General features: G+C 49.0%; 1 protein-coding gene across 1 annotated transcript in view; it reads left to right on the top strand.

Moving 5' to 3' along the window:
* The window catches only part of Dnajc11 (DnaJ heat shock protein family (Hsp40) member C11), a 48,240-nt gene that overhangs the window by 11,095 nt on the left and 18,496 nt on the right, over positions 1-18,649 (top strand). Inside the window, exons 2-4 of the mRNA NM_172704.3 lie at positions 5,580-5,709; positions 8,028-8,101; positions 12,289-12,390. Of these exons, the coding sequence (NP_766292.2) occupies positions 5,580-5,709; positions 8,028-8,101; positions 12,289-12,390 (306 nt within the window). The remainder of the gene's footprint in view (positions 1-5,579; positions 5,710-8,027; positions 8,102-12,288; positions 12,391-18,649) is intronic.

An 18,649-nucleotide genomic window follows, 5' to 3' on the forward strand; every position in this document is an offset into this window, starting at 1 on the left:
TAGGATCGTTTTCCAAAGCACAGGCCCTTACTAGCTGATGCAGGCTTTTTCTTTCTCCTTCGAGTATCGTGGAACATCCAGGCAATGGTGTGTCCTCAGTTGTGATTAGGTAGCTTCCCATTCAGTAGGGAGATGGGCTTCAGAGAGACGCCAAAGCTCTGTTCTTAAAGTGATGTGTGGTTGAAGTATGACTCGCTGTGCTGAGCATGCTCTGTTCACTCTTCACAGGATTGAATTAAGAGCATAAGTATTGCCATTGTAAGCACCTTGCAGCAAGTATTACTGGCTCTTTGTTTGCCTGGCACGTAGTAGGACTGCTCTTTCTGGTGCCTGTTTGGTGTATGGAGACTGTGTTGTTTGTTGTAGGCCGTCAATAGGAGTTGGACTTGTGGCACCTTCATCTTCAGGTGGTCAAAGGTCTCAAAACCAAAACCAACCCAAACCGACAATCAAGCACTGAGTGTGGACAGCCCGGGGCTGCTGAGAAGAGCTCTTGTGGACAGCCCAAGTCTGCTTCTCCCCTCCCCCCAGGACCCACATAGTGAGCTCTGTGTCGAGTGCTCATGTGGTACATGTTAAGGTGGGGTTTGAGGCTAACCTGTCTCAGTGTTGCTGAGAAGCCATGTGCCGCGTCTCCCGTTTCTTGTCCTGATGGTGGACATTCTCTGTCCTCACTATGGAGCATCTCTCACAGGCACGTCTGCTGGTCAGAACTGGTTCTCTTCACCACAGAGCCACTCCTCGACCCTGGCCCTTTGTGCTTGGTGTCTTGCTTGATGAGTGTGCTACTCCCAGAACTGGCCTTTCTTTGGAGGAGGCTTTGGCCTGGGGAGTGCCAGCCATGCAGTGGTTGAAATTGTCCTTTCCTCTTTAGTTTTCAGAGTAGATTGAGAAGAGTGAGCCTGCGCTGGCCATGCTCTTAGTTGTTGGGTGATTTTTGTCATTTGTTTGAGGAACACTATTTGGTGTTTGAAACATGGTCTTATTTTATAGCCTAGGCTTGCCCACAATTCATCCAGGCCTCCTTCATCTAGCTCTTGAATGCTGGAATTACTGGCATGATCTATCATGCCTGGCTGCATTAAGAGACCTTGATTTCTGACGCCTATATCCTGAAGAGTTTGTGAGCTTGTTCCTCCCTTTGTTTGTAATTTCATCTTTTTTTTTTTTTTTTTTTTTTTGGTTTTTCGAGACAGGGTTTCTCTGTGTAGCCCTGACTGTCCTGGAACTCACTTTGTAGACCAGGCTGGCCTCGAACTCAGAAATCCACCTGCCTCTGCCCCTCCCCCGAGTGCTAGGATTAAAGGCGTGCGCCACCACTCCGGGCTGATTTCATCTTTTAAAGTTTTTTTTTTTTTTCCTTATTTAGTTTTTGTGTTAGTCTTTTTTTCTGCTGCTATAATAAAATGCTTGAGATTAGCCGGGTGTGGTGGCGCACACCTTTAATCCCAGCACTCGGGAGGCAGAGGCAGGCGGATATAGCTTGTTGCTTGGGAGATAGATGCAGGGTGTCAGCAGCTTCTGTTCATCTCTGGTAAAGAAAGGCCTTGTAGGGACGATAACGGGAGCTGGAGCAGCCCGGGGCCCTGACCTTTTCCCAAGGGCGTGCCACAGCAACTTCCACAGCCCAGTCTCTTGATCATCAGCTCTGGGGACCAAGCGTGTAGCACACTTCAAGGACATTCTTGGTAGGTGGATGGGTGGGTGGTTTAGTTATGTGAATGTATGCACACATGTATGAGCATGGGCGAATGTACCTGTGCATTCCCAGAGGTTACACGAAGGTGGGAGGAGTGACCAGCTTGTCAAATGGATGCTGGATTCTGAGCCCTGGCCGTCCTGATTGAACTGTAAGCTCTCTTAACCACTGAGCCACCTCCGCAGCCATAGTTCATGGCTTTAATGTAGTGAAATTTGTAATGTAGTTACAAATTTCTCCTAATATTGCCTTTGATTCATCCTGTAGGTTTTGGCATATTGTATTTTATTTTCCTGTGTTTTAAGTATTTAACCTGCCTTATGATTCCTTCTTTGGTTCCTGAAGGCTGGGAGGTATGTTATCTATAACTCAGGTATGAGTGGTATGTTATCTATAGCTCAGGTTTATGCAGTCTCCTTTGATAAGCTTTGATAGGCTTCTAATTTCATGTGGGTGATAGGAATGATTCTTTGTGTGTCCATCTTCAAGATCTGTTGCAGAGCTAGACAGATGAGTTGGAGTTTGAGTGTTTGCTGCTCTGTTCTGCAGAGGACCCGAGCTTAGTTCCTAGCACCCATGGTTAGCAGCTCACAACCACCACTAGCCTGGCTTCAAAGGAGCTACCATCTCCCTTTTCTGGCTTCTGTGCACACTGCACACATGTGGCGCAGACAGACAGCTACACACTTAGGTTCATGCTCACAATGAAAGCTAGAAATCTTGTTAAAAGATGGATGGAGGCTTAATTTGTGGCCTAACATTCTCTTCAGATGGCTGGGGCTATCAAACTTTCAGATTTTAAACTTGGGACATCTCTGGATTTTACTGTGGAAGTTTAGAGATAAATGTAGCCTAGGTGCCCTTCTTAATGGCATCTCATTACCTTCCGAAATGGCATCGGGAGCCGGATGGTAGTGAGAAAGGTTATCATTTATGAAATATCGAACTGGTGACCTTAACTACTCAGTTGTGATGAAAGGCCCAATCTAACCTTTATTGAATGTGATATTTATTAAAAATGAAACTTCTCATTTCCATTACTTAATCAATAGCACTCTATGCCGTTTATTAATATGATTAAAGGTGGCGTTGCAGACTAGATTCCTGCTCCACAGATACTTGGCTTAATTTTAATAACCAGGAAGCATCTTTCTAACCTAGAGTCAGTCAGGTCCATTTTATCCTACACTGGTAACTCTCATAAGACACAAGAAAGAAGGACGTTTTCAGGAAGAAGGCCAGACAGTGTCTCTCACCTATAATCCCAACACTGAGGGAGCGGAAGTAAGAGAATGCACATGAGATCACATTGAGGCCAGGCTGGGCTACATGGTAACCTATTTCAAAAACCCAGGGAGCTGGTAAGATGGCTCAGCAGGCAAAGGCACCCGCTACCTAAGCCTGACAACCTGAGTTTGATCCTAGAACCCACGTTAAAAGTGGCAGGAGAGAATAGACGCCACAGAATTACCCTCTGACCTCTGTGTGCGCTGTGGCACCCTCATGTGCACACGTACCATATATAGAAACATGCTTACACAATAATTTTTGCTTTCAAATAAATGCAGGGCCTGAGTAATCTAAGCGCAGTGGAGAGAACAGGAATTCAGTTTCTAGCATCCGTGTCAGGCAGCTCACAATCATCTGTAACATGAGCTCCAGAGAACCTCGTGCTTCCTCCTGGCGTCCAGGGACACCTTTACACACATGTGTGCATACAAGCACATAAATAATCTTTAAGAAACAAAAAACTGCAGAGTAGTAGTGGCACATGCCTTTAATCCCAGCACTTGGGAGGCAGAGACAGTTGGGTCTGTGACTTCTAGGCCAGCCTAGTCTACAGACCAAGTTCCAGGACAGCCAGGGCTAAGTGGAGGAACTATCTCAAAATAGAGGAGAGAGAAATTTACTGAAATGAATGTGTAACTAATTTTGAGTCAAAGCAGTGAGCTCTCAGAAGGATGTGTGTTTTGTTTTCTGTTTACTATTGTGATTCAATTGCAGGGTTTCCTGCAGTTGACATGTTAGAAGTGTGTCACATGCAAGAAGTATGTCGCGTGGTTATTAGTATGAGCAGGGAAAGACTCAGACAGGAAGAAGCAAGAGAAGGTTCAGCGCTGCACTGATGAGGCCTGAGCAGTCAGTAGGTGTGGTGCAGGTCTACTGTTCTCACAGCAGGGCGGTGTCCCTCCCATGTCCCAGTGCTGACAGGGATTGCTCTCTGGTGCTGTGCACTGCCTGGCTTGCATGTGAGCGAGCTGGTGTATGCCTCACTATAGCTAAGGGACAGTCTTGGCTCTGAGTTTCACAGGGAGAGAGCAGCTGGTTCTGAAGAGCCACCGTTTGTAAGTTTTTCTGTGTGTTGGGCTGTCTCACTGTGTCGTTAGAACGCTCTCTTGTGCAGCATCACAGAGCATGGTCTAGACACAGGCCACTGCACCTGCCTCCTCAGCCAGACTACCCAGCAAGTCGCACAGGTGACCAGATGGAGAGGGAGGAGAGGCAGGCAGCTAAAAGCTGCTCTGTAGCACTGTCCCCAAGGCTACCCCGAACAGGAGGTAGAGGAAGACATTGGTGACAGAGGGTCAGTCTGCCTAGTTTTCAGAGGCAGAGTGCTGTTGCCCTTGATCCTTGACCCTCTTCTGATGGACCAGCTAACAGGGACCTCCTGGCAGCTCCTGACTGAGAGTGGCAGTGCACGGCCAAGTCTGTCCAGCCTCACCTCTGCTTTCCTGGGTAACAGCCACATTGGGCTTTTGGGAGGTAGCCAGCAAGCCTTGTGCCCACTTCACACCTTCTCAGCACCTGTCTCCCTTTGGGGATGCCTCAGGATCTGGCTTTCCGCACCTGCCTGGTGTGCTGCTGGGAAGTGTGTGGAAATCATGCCACCAGAGATTATTACTGACACACAGGCCAGAGAACTTAGTCCTGGAATGGGAAGGTTGCCGATACCGCATTGAGGAATGTCACGTGACCTTTTCTTTATCAATCTATCCCTGAGCTCACTGTGTCCCTGGGACCTCTTTTTGAGGACCTGACACTAGAGTATCATCAGCCTTGGTGTCCCATCTCCATCTAGATGGCTGATCTCTTGGGTCCCTCGTGCATAGCCAGTGACCCCCACAGGGTGCTTCCCTTGTCAAGATGCGCTGGCGGGGGTGGGGCACTTCAGCATCACCTGTGATAGGCAATTGTCTTGGATGCCGGTTCTAGGCCTTCCCAGAGACAGGCTGGCCAAACTGATGGTTCTCAGGCTGTGGCAGGGCTCTGGAGGGGCTCTCGGCGGCTGCGTAGCCAAGGAGAAGATGGTTGTGCTGGCTCCTGCACTCCGTGCCTATGTCCCATAGGTCTGTCTGGGAAGACTGTTCACTGCATTTCCTGTGTAGGCCCTGGCTGCTCCAGGCTAAATGGAACATTCTCCATGTTCACCGTCAGAGGCCGAATTAGGAGGGTGTTGCTTTTACACCATGTCTTTGGCTTTCAAGAATCAGTATGTGCTAAGCCCTTCCTGTCAGATAGGATTCAGCAGACATCTTGTGCCCATGGCGCCTCACTGTTCTCTCCTGTGTGCTGTCTGCTGTGGGTGGCTTAGCTGACGTGGGACCTGGCAGCGTGTAAGCCAAGGTGGAGACAGACAGCCATTCTCATTCCCTCTGATAGCTTGTCCCCAGCAAACACAGTTGCTATTGATGTACATAATTGATCACTTTATTAACTGTGGAAATGAAGCCTTATTGGGGAAATAAAGCATAACTTGATTATGTCCTGTGCGGAGGGCAGCGTGGAGTGCGCTGACAGTCCCCGTTCCAGGGCTGATTCTGATAATGATAGTGTTTAAGTGCCATTGATTGTTGTCCTCTAATGGAATTTCTCTTCTTAGGCCTCTTCTGAAGAGCTGAAGGCTGCCTACCGGAGGCTGTGTATGCTTTACCATCCGGACAAGCACAGGGACCCAGAGCTCAAATCCCAGGCGGAGCGGCTGTTTAACCTTGTGCACCAGGCTTATGAAGGTCGGTGGGGAACCTGGCCTCATGCACACAGACATTCCATTCTTACGAGACTTGATTTGTAGAAGATAGAGAGCCGGAGTCCTTAGAGGTGTATAAAAGAGGTGCCTGGTTTGGTACCTTTTACTGACAGCGCCCTTTGAAAGACTCGTTTTTTTGCTTTGGAAATCAATATGTGTCCAGTAAGAAGAAAATGAGAGTCCAGATGAAGAAACAGGCGGGGTCTCTATGGAGGCTGCCCATGCTGCAGCCGGTTCCTGGGGTCTGCTTGGGGTGGGAGGACAGACTGGTGCTTGGGGTGGGAGGACAGACTGGTGCTTGGGGTGGGAGGACAGACTGGTGCTTGGGGTGGGAGGACAGACTGGTGCTTGGGGTGGGAGGACAGACTGGTGCTTGGGGTGGGAGGACAGACTGGTGCTTGGAGAGCCGCTGCTTTTGTTCCCTTATTTTGTGAAACGCTACAAGGACTTTTTTTTAACTTGAGTGGTTTTATTGGTTTCGTATCAGTCAGTGAAAGAGGGTCTAACAAAAGCTGTATGAGCAGGCTGATGCGAATAGTCATTCAGCTTAGATTTACGGCCTACACAAAAAGAAGAAAACTTGGGATGTGTTTTCTCTGGGAAGGTGGAAGGTTCTGGAAAGAATGGTGGCTTCCTAATGCCAGGTGAGATTCATGCTACCAAATTAGACATTTTAAAGTGTTTGAAATGATAAAATATTTTACAGTGATTTTAAAAAATAAAAGCTAAAATACATTGTCACTCTTGGTATTTATAGATTAGAAAAAAATCAGTTACTCATTCCAGATCCCTATAAGCTGTCCTTAACTAGAGGCCAGAAGTTAGATAACGCGTCTCAACATGACAAGACTCCTCACCACAGGCCAAATAGTGGGTGGCATATTTTACCTTAGCATTTTTTGCCAACAAGCTAAATTCTGACCAGGAGGTGGTGGCACGTACCTTTAATCTCGACACTCGGGAGGCAGGAGCAGGTAGAGTCCAAGGCTAGCCTGGTCCACAGAATGAGTTCCAGGACACCTGCTGGAAAAACATGGACAATTTGAGTTTTAATGACTAGTAGAAATTAGGCGGCAGCGTGTCATAGGCAGGTGGTCTGGTGGGGACCAAAGCCTGCGAAGTTCTGATGTGTAAGGGCTGCCGTGGCTCAGCTGGGTCGCTGTCGCGAGTGTGCACATGGTGTACACAGGGCTTGCTGTGTAGCTTAAGCAGGTAAACGGAAAGCCCGCCTCCCTGGGAAAGCGCTGCAGCAGGCGCTGCACCCACATCCTGTTCAGCAGAGGCCTGGATGGGTGCTTTCTTATTCAGTCCCTTTAGCTCCACAAGTTTGGCTCTGTGTTTTCCAGTGGCCCACATTTTTTTCTTCTCCATTGGGTTAAGTATGGACAGACTAACTTACATCACTTTTTAACTAGTCCTAAAAATGTCTGGGAACCTCAGCGAAGAAATAATGCAAAAATCTCCAGCAGACGTCAGAGCATAGCAGGGGCAGCAGACACAACTTTGGGAGTCTCGATGACTCTTTCCCTTGCTGAGGGACCTTTCCTCATTAGCTGATGTGGCCAACAGTGTTGTGAATGGTACTCACGTATTTTAAAACCACTTTCAAATGGGTGAGGTAGCACCCACCTGTGACCCCAGCACGTGGCAGGTCGAGGCAGGAGGATTGGGATGTTGGCTGTACACTGGATTTGAGCCTGAGCTACATTATTGTAATTTGAAAAGATTACAAATAAAAACAAGTACACCAAAAGCAGAGGTCTTGGGGATCAGTAGTGCTCCCCAGTAAGTGAGCTGTTGGTGGTGTGCTGCAGAGTGCACCACAGAGCGGAGAGGGAGGGTCGAGCAGCCTTCTCCAGCCATTCTCATGGGACGTGCTGAGCTCCTGTCCTCCAGCACTCAGCAGGGGGAGCAGTGGACTGGGAAGTTTAGGATGTTCCCAGCTACATTGAATTCAAATCCAGCTTTGTCTACCTGAAACTGTCTCAAAAAACTAAAGTCTGAAACCAGAACGAAAAAGTCTGTGCTTTAGAGCTGCCAGAGACGGGCCCTGTTCCTGCGCAGTGCACCCTGTATACATTGTGACTGCAGTTAGCAGCTTGTCGGACCTATGGGAAGCCCAGCTTTTCCCATCTGTAGCCTGGGGAGGGGAGAACATTTGTCAGAATGCAGCAAAAGACAGACAGACAGACAGAGAGTCTCTTGAAGCACTTTCCTCCTGACCTGTACACTGGCTTTTCAGGACTGAGGGGAAATTCATGTTGTACATTGTTTGATTTTTCTTTTTTTTTTCCATTGCAGTGCTTAGTGATCCCCAAACAAGAGCTATCTATGATATATACGGGAAGAGAGGCCTGGAGATGGAAGGATGGGAGGTAAGAGAAGCTGAGTCTACGGAGTCCGCGATGTCTGTGAGAATGATGAAGTACACCACCACCACCACCACAGCGGCCCTAGGGCTGTGACAGACCTAGCTGTAATGCACTGAGGTCTCATGGGGTCCCATCAGACATCAGCGAGAGCTGTGCAGGGGCCGGCAGTTCCCTGTCCTCTTCCTCATTCATGTAGAACTCCCTCTGAAGTGCTTGTGGTGTTTGACCTCATGCTGTCTCTCCCTCTGACCCTGAAGCCAGTCTCAGGCTTGAGCTGTGGTGGGAAGGAAACAGCACTGACATTTCTGGTGGGGCTCATGGCCGCCACCTCTCTGCAGCTGGGCTTTGATGGACACATCACAGTGGCCTGTAGCTGCAGAGACCTGAGTCCTTCCTGGGAGGTTCTGTGTGAATCTCCAGTGGCTGGCGTCTGAAGCCCCAGCCTAGCAGCATCGGACCTGAGTTCCTCTGGGGAGCCCTGCCCTTTGAACTAGGCTGTGTTTACACTTTGTCCCATCCTCCACGTCATACCGTCCCCAGCCCTTCTCTGCAGCACAGGCCCTGTGTGTCCTGCCTGGCTCCTGTGGGCGTCTGATTCCAGGCCTCTAGCTTCCTGGAAATCTCAGTAGTTGCTTTGCCTCATTTGCCCAAATGGGAAATGAGTCCAGTTGTTTCCAGGCCCTCTTCACAGACTTCGTACACTGCTCGCATCAGTTACCAGAGCTGAGGGCTGTACTGGGGGCCATTGGCTACAGAGCCCTCGGCACCACTAGGGTTTTGATTTCTGGCATTGTTCAGCACTCCTGGAATGGTGGAATCCTCTAGCATGCTAGACTGTGACTACCTCTTATCCAAGCAGAGTGTCTCCCACTGGCGTGAAGCAAGGCAGACTCGGCTGCAGGTGTGACAGCAGGCGGGTGGAGCCAGGCACTGGTGGTGAGAGGATAGACTCTATGTGCATCATTTTAGGGAACTAAGAAACTGAACTTCAAAGTAACTCTGCACTAGAAACAGCCAGGCAGATGGCTCAGGAGAATCCCCAGCTGTGGAAAGCAGAACCCGGAGAGTCATTAATTGATTAATTGGAGGCCAGCCTTGGGTACAGTGAGTTCCAGACCAGCCTTGGCTCCATAGAGGATCTGGGAAAAACAAACCAACCAACAAATGAAAGCATCTTGAGTTATTAACAGTGCCAGACATGCAGTCAGTCGGAGGCCCGCTCCTAACTCATGTTCACGTGCGCTCTCCCGTGTTCTTTCGAGGAATGGCTGTGCTGGGTTTGAGTGTTTTCGTGGCCTTTCTCCACAGTGTGGCTTTTGCTCCATGAAGGACACTGCACTCTTCTCAGCGTGTTATTAATGTTTTTAGAATACCAGTCTTTGTTGGTGGCTGAAGGGTGTCTGTCACAGCCTGTTACTGCAGTTGACATTTAGATAGTTGGTAGAGGATGAAGGTCCTTGTGAGTATATGAAGTGCCTTCAGCGCAAACATCTCAGAGCACCTGGCCTCAGCTGTGATGTCGCTTCCCTTTAATGGAGGATATTAGAGAGGAAAATGGGCCTTTTTTGTTTGTTTGTTTGGTTGGTTGGTTGATTTGGTTTGGTTTTTTTGTTTGTTTGTTTGGTTGGTTGGTTGGTTGTTTCGAGACAGGGTTTTTCTGTGTAGCCCTGGCTGTCCTGGAACTCACTCTGTAGACCAGGCTGGCCTTGAACTCAGAAATCCACCTGCCTCTGCCTCCCAAGTGCTGGATTAAAGGCGTGTGCCACCATGCCTGGCTCCTTTTTTTTTTTAGGCAGGGTCTGACTATGAAGCTCTGGGAGGCCTAGAACTTGCTTTGTAGACCAATAGATAGCCCCCAGCTGAGTGCCTGGAGCTGGCTAGCAGTGTGGTGCCAGTGCCCAGGTTGAAAGTTGAGAAAGTTAGACTGAACTATGAATACTTGGACAGTGTCAGCATTCATCGTTGCTGCAGGTGGAGTGGAAACCATACTCAGCCTGCCGTCAGACTGCTCACACAGGCCTGTGTCACCTGCAGTCTGCAGCCAGGTACATTGTCCATTTCCCCTGGAAGAGTGTCTAAGAAAGTTAACCTCTGTGAAACGCTGTAATACAGCCAGTATCTGGAGGGAGATGTCAAACCGTCATAGAGCAGAGACGACTAAGACAGTGTGAGAGTAAGTGCGGGCTGCTGATTACTGGGAATCCACGACACCTGAACAGTCTGGATCTGCCTATAGGAGTGTGCAGTGCTGGGCTGGACAGATGGCTCAGTCCTGAGTTCAAATCCCAGCAGCCACATGGTGGCTCACAACTCTCCGTAATGGAATCTGATGCCCTCTTCTGGTGTGTCTAAAAGACAGCTACAGTGTACTCATATATGATAAATAAATAAATAAATCTTTAAAAAAAAAAAGAACATGCAATGCTGACCTTGCAGACCTGGCCATGTGAGACCTGACATTGGGGCTGGAGAGATGGCTCAGCCATTTTGAGCACTGGCTACTCTTCCAGAGGACCTAGGTTCAAATCCCAGCACTTACATGGTGGCTTACAACTAACTGTCTGTGACTCACATGAGTGGTGTGGATATTCATTTTAACAAAACACCCAAATGTAAAAAACAAAAATTTAAAAATTAAGAAAAAAATTGAGCCGGGTGTGGTGGCGCACGCCTTTAATCCCAGCACTAGGGAGGCAGTGGCAGGCGGATTTCTGAGTTCGAGGACAGCCTGGTCTACAAAGTGAGTTCCAGGACAGCCAGGGCTATACAGAGAAACCCTGTCTCAAAAAAAAAAAAAAAGAACCAGAAAGAGAGAGAGAGAGAGAGAGAGAGAGAAAGAATCCAATAAAAAAGAAAAGAAAAAATTAAAAAAATATATTAACATTGAATCAGGTGTGGTGGTACATGCCTTTAGTCCTGGTACTCTATGAGGAGCACAGATAGGTGAACCTCTGTGAGTTTAAGGCCAGCCTGGTCTCTACAATAAGTCCCAGGACAGCCAGGGCTCTACAGAGAGACCTATCTCAGAATAACTCCTCCCACAAAAAAAAAAAAAAAAAAAAAAAAAAAAGAGCTGACTTAGGATCCTAGACTTTTTAGAGCCAACAATGCCTAGAGACTGTGGTTGTGGACATTCCCTGGAGGTGAGCTGCCCACTCCCCCACTGGTCCCAGTGATGGCCCTCTTCCCTTCTTCATGGGTCTCTGTGACTAGCCCTGGACGGTGACTGGGGACTGGTCCAGGTGAACAGGGGGGGCTTCTATGAGTTCACAGGCAGCTAGGGAGATAGTCCAGGGGGGCTTATCCAGCGTACAGCTAAGGTTCTGGACACCACATGCAGGGCTGTCCTCCCCCTGACCACCCATGAGTGTCAGAGTGTCAGTGAACCCTGATGACAGAGGCTTATGGGTGACAAGGAGATGCCTGTGCCCAGGAAATGTCCCCACTGTTTTGGAGGGACAGTTGGATCTGATTCTACCGCAGCTGTGTAGAGTATGGGCACACGCAGAAGGAACAGAGCTCTGGGCTCTTCCCTGGAGCCTTACAGCTGCAGCAGCTGTCTGTTCCTTCTGCCAAGGTCTGAGCCCCAGCTCCACGCTGTCCACCCTGCTCCCACACTCTATACTTCTCCTGGGGGGTGGGCGTGGGCAGTTGGAAGCAGTGTCCTCAGAAGTGGGGTACCTCATGTCCACCGTGGCCTTCCTCTCTTCATGAAGCTCCGCTTCTGAAACCTCAGCCTCATGGCCTTCCTGTCACGTGCTCGAGTGCCCTGGTTGGTCACAGACAACCTCCCAATGTTCACGTGACTTTCATGTTGTCTGCTGTTGATTCCCGAGACTACAGCATCACTGGCAGCTCAGTGCTGGGCCTCCTGTCGTGCAGACGGGATTCTTATGCACCCAGCCATCCCTCACGGGACTAGAGATCCCAAGTTCTGTAACCCACAGGGTGCCTCATTGATTTCTTGATGCAGAATTTGAACTGTAGAATTTCCTTTGATGGTTCCTACAGCTTCTGAGAGGTTACTAAAATAAAGAACGTCGGTCTCTGGAGAGCCCAGAAGCCAGCAGAGCCTTGCTCTCCTCCCAAGGGTGGCCATGCTGGCCCCTAGCTGTTATGTGCACGGCAGACAAGAGTCCAGCTCTCCAGGTGTCCTGGCCCTCACGCTGTGTCCTCAATTCTGTTCACAGGTGGTGGAAAGAAAGAGAACCCCAGCCGAGATCAGAGAGGAGTTTGAGAGACTCCAGAGAGAGCGCGAAGAGAGGAGACTACAACAGCGAACGAACCCCAAGGTAGCCAGCGCCACCTCAGAGGACCTGGGAAAGCCAGGTTGAAATAATGACATTTTTTGAAGTGACAGCATATAAAACTAGGTGGGGCAAGGCCTTGCTGCTTATTCCAAAGCAATGTTCCACAAGGTGGCAGCTCGAGCTGTAGCAGAGACAAGTGCTCAGACACTGTTGTGGAGGAGAGTCAGAAAGCCCCCTAAGGCCTGTAGCCAACAGCTCAAGCGCTGAGGCAGTGGTCCTCTCATCTGTGCCAGTTAGTCTGGGAAGGCATATCTAGCTTGTACCAAACGGGGCCTCTGCCTTCATCATCCCAGACATTGCTGCCGTGAACCCCAGTCTCTAGACTGGAATCCTCATTCATTCGCTACCTTTTCCTCCTGTACAGTATCTTTTTCCTTCTCCTGAGGAGGTCATTCTGAGTTAGACCCCAGCCAGGAGGCAAACAGGTATCTTACTAAGTTTGAGGTGCCATTGTACTGACTGACTGACTGACTGACTCTGGCTCAGTCCTATCCAGCAGTGAATGGGTGCTGTTTGCTGTTCAGGCTGGGCCCTATCCTTGTGTCTGGATAGCCTTGCTACAGCCTGTTCCTGTCATGATAAGGAGCCGGTAGCCTTTCCATGGCCTCTTGAGGCCGCCTGTGTCTCGCAGTGAGGCAGAGTAGTAGGAAGCATCGTTGCTTTCCTGAGTGAACAGTGGCAGCTTAGGGTCACAGGAGGTGACCCTCTGTCACGTTCATCCTAGCGTGTGTGCTGTAGGACATTAAAGTATGGGAGGTCTTTGTCTCCAGAGTACGAGTGTCAGCTTGACTCTTGCTTCTTAAAGTGTGTAAGAACCTGGGGTGGTGGCTAACGCCTGTAATCCCAGCACTTGGAATGCTGAGGTAGGACTGCCATGAGTTCAAGGCTACCCTGGGAAGCTCAGTGAGGCCCTGACTGACAATAAAAGTTAGGTGGGGCATGTCTGGGACAGTAGCTTAGTGGTAGTGTTTGCCCAGGGCCCTGGGGTCAGTCCCTAGTACTATGAAACAAAGTGAATGAGATAAATGACAGTTTCCCAGAGGACCTCTCCCGATACAGCCCACAGGCATGTAGGTCCCTTGGAGGAGATACTGTGGTGTATCATAGAACCTATACAGGGCTTCCCTTGGGCCCAGAATTATCCCTAAGGCTATGGGTGGAGCTCCTTACTGAAGCTGCATGTGGCTGTAATGTGTGGGGTCATAGCTTCAATCCCCTCCTCTCCATCCACCCCCCAAAATGCCCTCTTTAGAGTACTTAAATAACTGAACGGTTTTTATGCTCTGCTTCAGGGATAAGGATAAGAAAATGGGGAATGAATACATGTTCCTGAATATTTTTAATCCACCCATGGGTGTGGATCTGTGGACACAGCTACCCGTTATGGACCTGAGCACCTCCCTCCCATCAAGCCCCAACACAAGTGGGCTTCAGTCATGCAGTCACAGCCGGGTGGGGTAATTGGAATCAGAACTCTGGCGTCCAGCTGATGACATTGGTCTTCTGACTGGGCCACTCTGCCCCTGCCTTCTGGTCTGGGTGTCTGGTTTGTATGACCCACCACACTGCCTTTTAGAGCCTGCAGCTTGGAATCGAGCTGCCGGATGAGGGTCTCAGGTTGTGTGAGCCGGTGCGACTCCTGTCTGTCCAGAAAGCTCCCCACGTGGCCATGACCCAAAGCAGCCCTGCCTCGCTCACAGGCCTCTGTGCATCCCTCCCTGTGCTTACAGAGCTCGGCTGTCTCTGAGGATGGACGTGGGTCTCGTTTTTGACCCTGTTATGTGGAAGTTACATAGAGATTATTGTTTCCTAGTACTGATAGAAACCAGCAAGGTTAGGAAGGCTCGTTGTGTTCAGACATGAAGACATGGCATACACTGTAGCTGTCTTCAGACACACCAGAAGGGGGCATCAGGTCCCATTACAGATGGCTGTGAGCCACCATGTGGGTGCTAGGAATTGAACTCAAGACCTCTGGAAGAGCAGTCAGTGCTCTTAACCACTGAGTCATCTCTCCAGCCCTGTTTTTGTTTTTTGAGACAGGATCTCTTTGTGTAGCCCTGGCTGTCCTGGAATGGAACTCACTCTGTAGGCCATGCTGGCCTTCAAATCACAGATAAAATACTCTGCCTCCAGCTGGGAATAAAGGCATCAACCGCCTTTTTTCTTTTTTTTTGAAATTCTGTTATGGGACTGAGCAGATGGCTCAATGGTAAAGGTATTTTGCGACCAATTCTGACAACCTTAGTTTGACTTCCAGGGTCCATGAGATAGAGTTCATTCACAAAAGTTGTCTTCTGACTTTCACATGTCACACACGTGTTCATGCGTGCCCCACCCCCACCCCAAGTTGATTGCTTAGATTCCAGGGCAGAGCCCAGCCATCAGGATGAGGCTGCTGTGGCTTCAGTCTGTGCTGTGGATGCGGTCTTGGAGTCATAAAGGCAGCCGACCTTGGCGACCAGATGGGACAGGAGGAAACCCTTGGCGCCCATGTTTGTTGTGCTCAGTGGCAGAGGGTAGGCTAGAGAGGATCCCATGCAGAATGAAAATGTGGCTGTAGTGTGAGGAGTTGATCCAGCCCTGGGGCTTGTTGCAGTAAAGAACTGGCTGCATTGCCTTTAGGCCTCAGATCCTTGCAGGAGTGGCAGGCTGCAGTGGGCCGAGGCTCTTCCCGGGCTGACACATTCCTAGCTGTTCCTTCCAACGATTGTAAAGCCTACGTGGTCCTGGCTGTCAGATACTGAATGGGTCTGTGGCTGTTCATCACCACCAGAGCTGCCTGTCCACTTAGCATTTGTGCTGTCATACAACACCACGACAGGGCACCTCAGAGAAACAAGAGCTAGTTGAGGTTTGTGGTTTAGAGGGATAAGAGTCCACAGAGGATGGCAACATTGACTGGGCAGTGGTGGCGCATGCCTTTAATCCCAGCACTTGGTAGGCAGAGGCAGGCGGATTTCTGAGTTCAAGGACAGCAAGGGCTACACAGAGAAACCCTGTCTCGAAAGAAAGGATGGCAACATTGGCAGTGAGGGAGAGGTAGACATGACCAGAGCAGGAAGCCAAGAGGACGAACCGCAGGTGTTGGGAGACTTTAAATCCCTCCAACCAGGCTGGACACCTGAGCCTCCTCAGTCAGTGCTGCTAGCTGGGGACCGAGTCACCACATTGCCTTTTGGGAGGCTTTCAGTTAATAAAGAGTCACTGTTGAAATTGTAAGGATCTGTCTCAAAGAGATAACCATTAATGAGAAAGTGAAGACTGCTACAAGTCTGTCAGCTGTGGTTTCTCTCAGGAAGGAGCAGTGGTGGCTAGCGAAGGGAAAAGAAGCAGGAGACCATGCACATGGCTGTGAATGGAGCTCTCTCTTGGCTGGGTGCACTTGGCACATTCTCCTGAGTGGCTTGGCTGAATAAACAGAAACCTGGGTGGAGCCCCATAGGCTAGTTATCACCAGCCTCAAGGGGGATTGGGGAGGGTAGTGCTAATCTCCTTACTGCGGGGTGGATCTTCAGCCCATACACACCCAGTGTTACAGAGGTCTGAGTCAAGGATCTCGCTCTGCCAGCTGCATGGCAGCTCAGCTTCCAGGAGTCCTTCCTGCTGTGGGAGGGCTGGCTACCTGTCACCTGGTTCTCTGGTGGCCATTGTGTCTACAGCATGTCAGCAAACTGCACCCCATTCTGTAGTGTGCAGCCTAGAGCTAAGAGTGGCGCTTTCCTTTTGAGTTTTGTAAAATTCAAAAGAAGAATGTTTTGATGTTGGGCATGCTGGTGCACGCCTTTCCCAGCATTCAGGAGGCAGAAGCAGGCAGAAATCTGTGAGTTTGAGGCTACCCAGGTCTATAGAGTGCCAGGGCTACACAGAGAAATCCTATCTCCAAAAAAAAAAAAAAATTAAAATTAAATTAAATTAAAAAAAAAAAATATATATATATATATATATATATATATATATACATACAGATAAAGTCAGCCATGAACGGTTGCCTAGAGCTCAGCAACACACAAGCCCGCTCCAGAGCTGAGTACCCAGGTGTGCTCTCTCCTCTTTAAGTGTGACGGCTTCATGATGGAAAGCTGGGTATCAGAAAGACAGAATGCAAGGTTATTGGTTTGATTTTAGGGACAGAAGGATAGCCACAAGTTCAAGGTCGGCCTAGATTAATTGTGCTTTTCGGGCCATCTAGGGCTCCTTTCAAACAAACAAAATTACCAAAACTGTGACCAGTTGTGCTGGCACACACCTTTAATTCCAGCACTAGGGAGGTAGAGACAGGTGGAGTTTGAGGCCAGCCAGAGCTATATAGAACCAAGTCTGTGGCTTAAAAATGGTGGTAGAGGTTAAAAAGATTTTGTTCTTTGTAAATGCCTTTTTGCTTTTACAAAAGTATGCTTTAGGGTACACACACTTAGCCTGAAGCTTCAGCAGACATCTGACCACTCGGTCGGGTGTCCAGTGGTCCATATTTGCTTTAGTCGTGTATGCTGGAGCCTGTCAGAACTCAGTGTAACTTTGCTCCTCTCAAACCTGTGACTTGTCATAAGAAAACCTACGGTGTTGGAAGTGAATAGTTGCTGCTAAGCTGCAGCCTGTGGGCACGTGGGGAGAAACCCTCCTACTCTGGTATTGCAGCACACTGTCTGCCAAGTGTATTTCCTGAAGACTAAAGAGCATCTGGGCCCTCGGGAATGAAAAGACACCTCAGTCAACTCAGGGTGACCTGAGTAGCCATTTCCAGGACAGTTAATTCATCAGTCGGGTTGTCACCGTGCTCAGCTTTGTCCTCGGCTCGTGTCACCTCTCCAGTTTATTGTTTCCCATAGATTTGGGTCAGCGCCACGGCTGTTGAGTCTGAAGTTACCAGTTGGAGTTCTTAGTTATTGTGCCTTAAGAGCAGCAGGGCAGCTGAAAGTGACGACTGCAGCGCAGTTCTAGGTTTCTAATGGCTACTCTCCCTCTGCTGAATCATCACTTGGTTGTCAGTGTGGAGTTCGTGTCTGTGCTTTTGTTTATAAAAGGTCTTGCTTATAGCCTGGGCTGACCTGGAAATCATGATCTTCTTGTCTCATTGTCCCGATTGCTAGGATTTCAGGCCTGTACCATCATGCCTTGCTGAGTATATACTATTTGAAAGCTTTCAGACCCAGATGTGGTGCTGCGATTAAAGTCATGTCCACAACAGTTGGCCTGCACCTGTGGTGGTAGAATTGTTGAAAAGGAATCTAGAGCCCTATACATCCAGACTCTACAAGCGAACTATATCCTCAGCCTGCCACAATTTGAATTGTTCTCATCATTTCTGGGGTTGACTAGACTCCACTGGCTAGCACTGGGCTGACACCTCCCTGCAGGTGTAGTCAGATGGTGTCTGGGTCTTACCACTCACGTATGTTGAAGAAAGCTTGGTTGGTTGGTTGGTTTCTTTTTGAGCAAGGGTACCTAGGTAGATCAGGTTGGCCTTGAACTCGGTTTGTAACTCATACTAGTCTGGAACTTACTACAATTCTCCTGCCTTAGCTTCCCAAGAGCTAGCTAGTATTTCAGCATTCAAACAAGCCCAGAATTGGTAATGGCTTCTGCATGCAAGCCTCTGTTCACCTGGGATAGCCTGGTGTAGCCGCCAGAGTTGGGTATGACCTGGCATCTTCTCCTTTCAGCTCTGAGCCAGCTTGGAATTCCTCTCAGCATGTGAGTTCTTGGGTACTCACCTTGATTTGCATATCTAGGCTCCCCCAAACAGCACTGTCCCCAGATGAAGCAGTTTCTTATGCCTGACCAGCAGTGGTCACACCCACGCCTCCACCCTGCTTTTCCTTCCTTCTTTTTAAATTGTGGTTATGCACGTGTTGTGGGGGGTGGGGGGCAGGAGGTTAATATTAATCATGGTGGTGTAATTCCAGCTCTTGAGAAGTAAGGCAAGAGAATTAGAAGCTCAAAGCCAGCCTCATCCACATAGCAAATTCAAAGCCTTTATGGTTACATAAAACTCTTTGTCTCCAAAATAATTTTTCCGTTTAAAATGTCTTCATGTTAGAGTATGGAGGTGTTGTTCGTGGGCATTGTCTTTGCCTCCATTCAGAACAGTCTTTGGTGATTTTAAGGCAAATTGTATTTATGATCTATTGGATGTGTCATCAAGTGTAGACACTAACCCTGTGGGCTAACCCGGTCCACTCCAGAATGAAATACAAGTTTTAACTAGTTGCAAGTGCCAATTGTACCTTACAGACTCTCC

Source organism: Mus musculus, chromosome 4, assembly GCF_000001635.26.
Source record: "Mus musculus strain C57BL/6J chromosome 4, GRCm38.p6 C57BL/6J".
NCBI classification, from domain to species: Eukaryota; Metazoa; Chordata; class Mammalia; order Rodentia; family Muridae; genus Mus; species Mus musculus.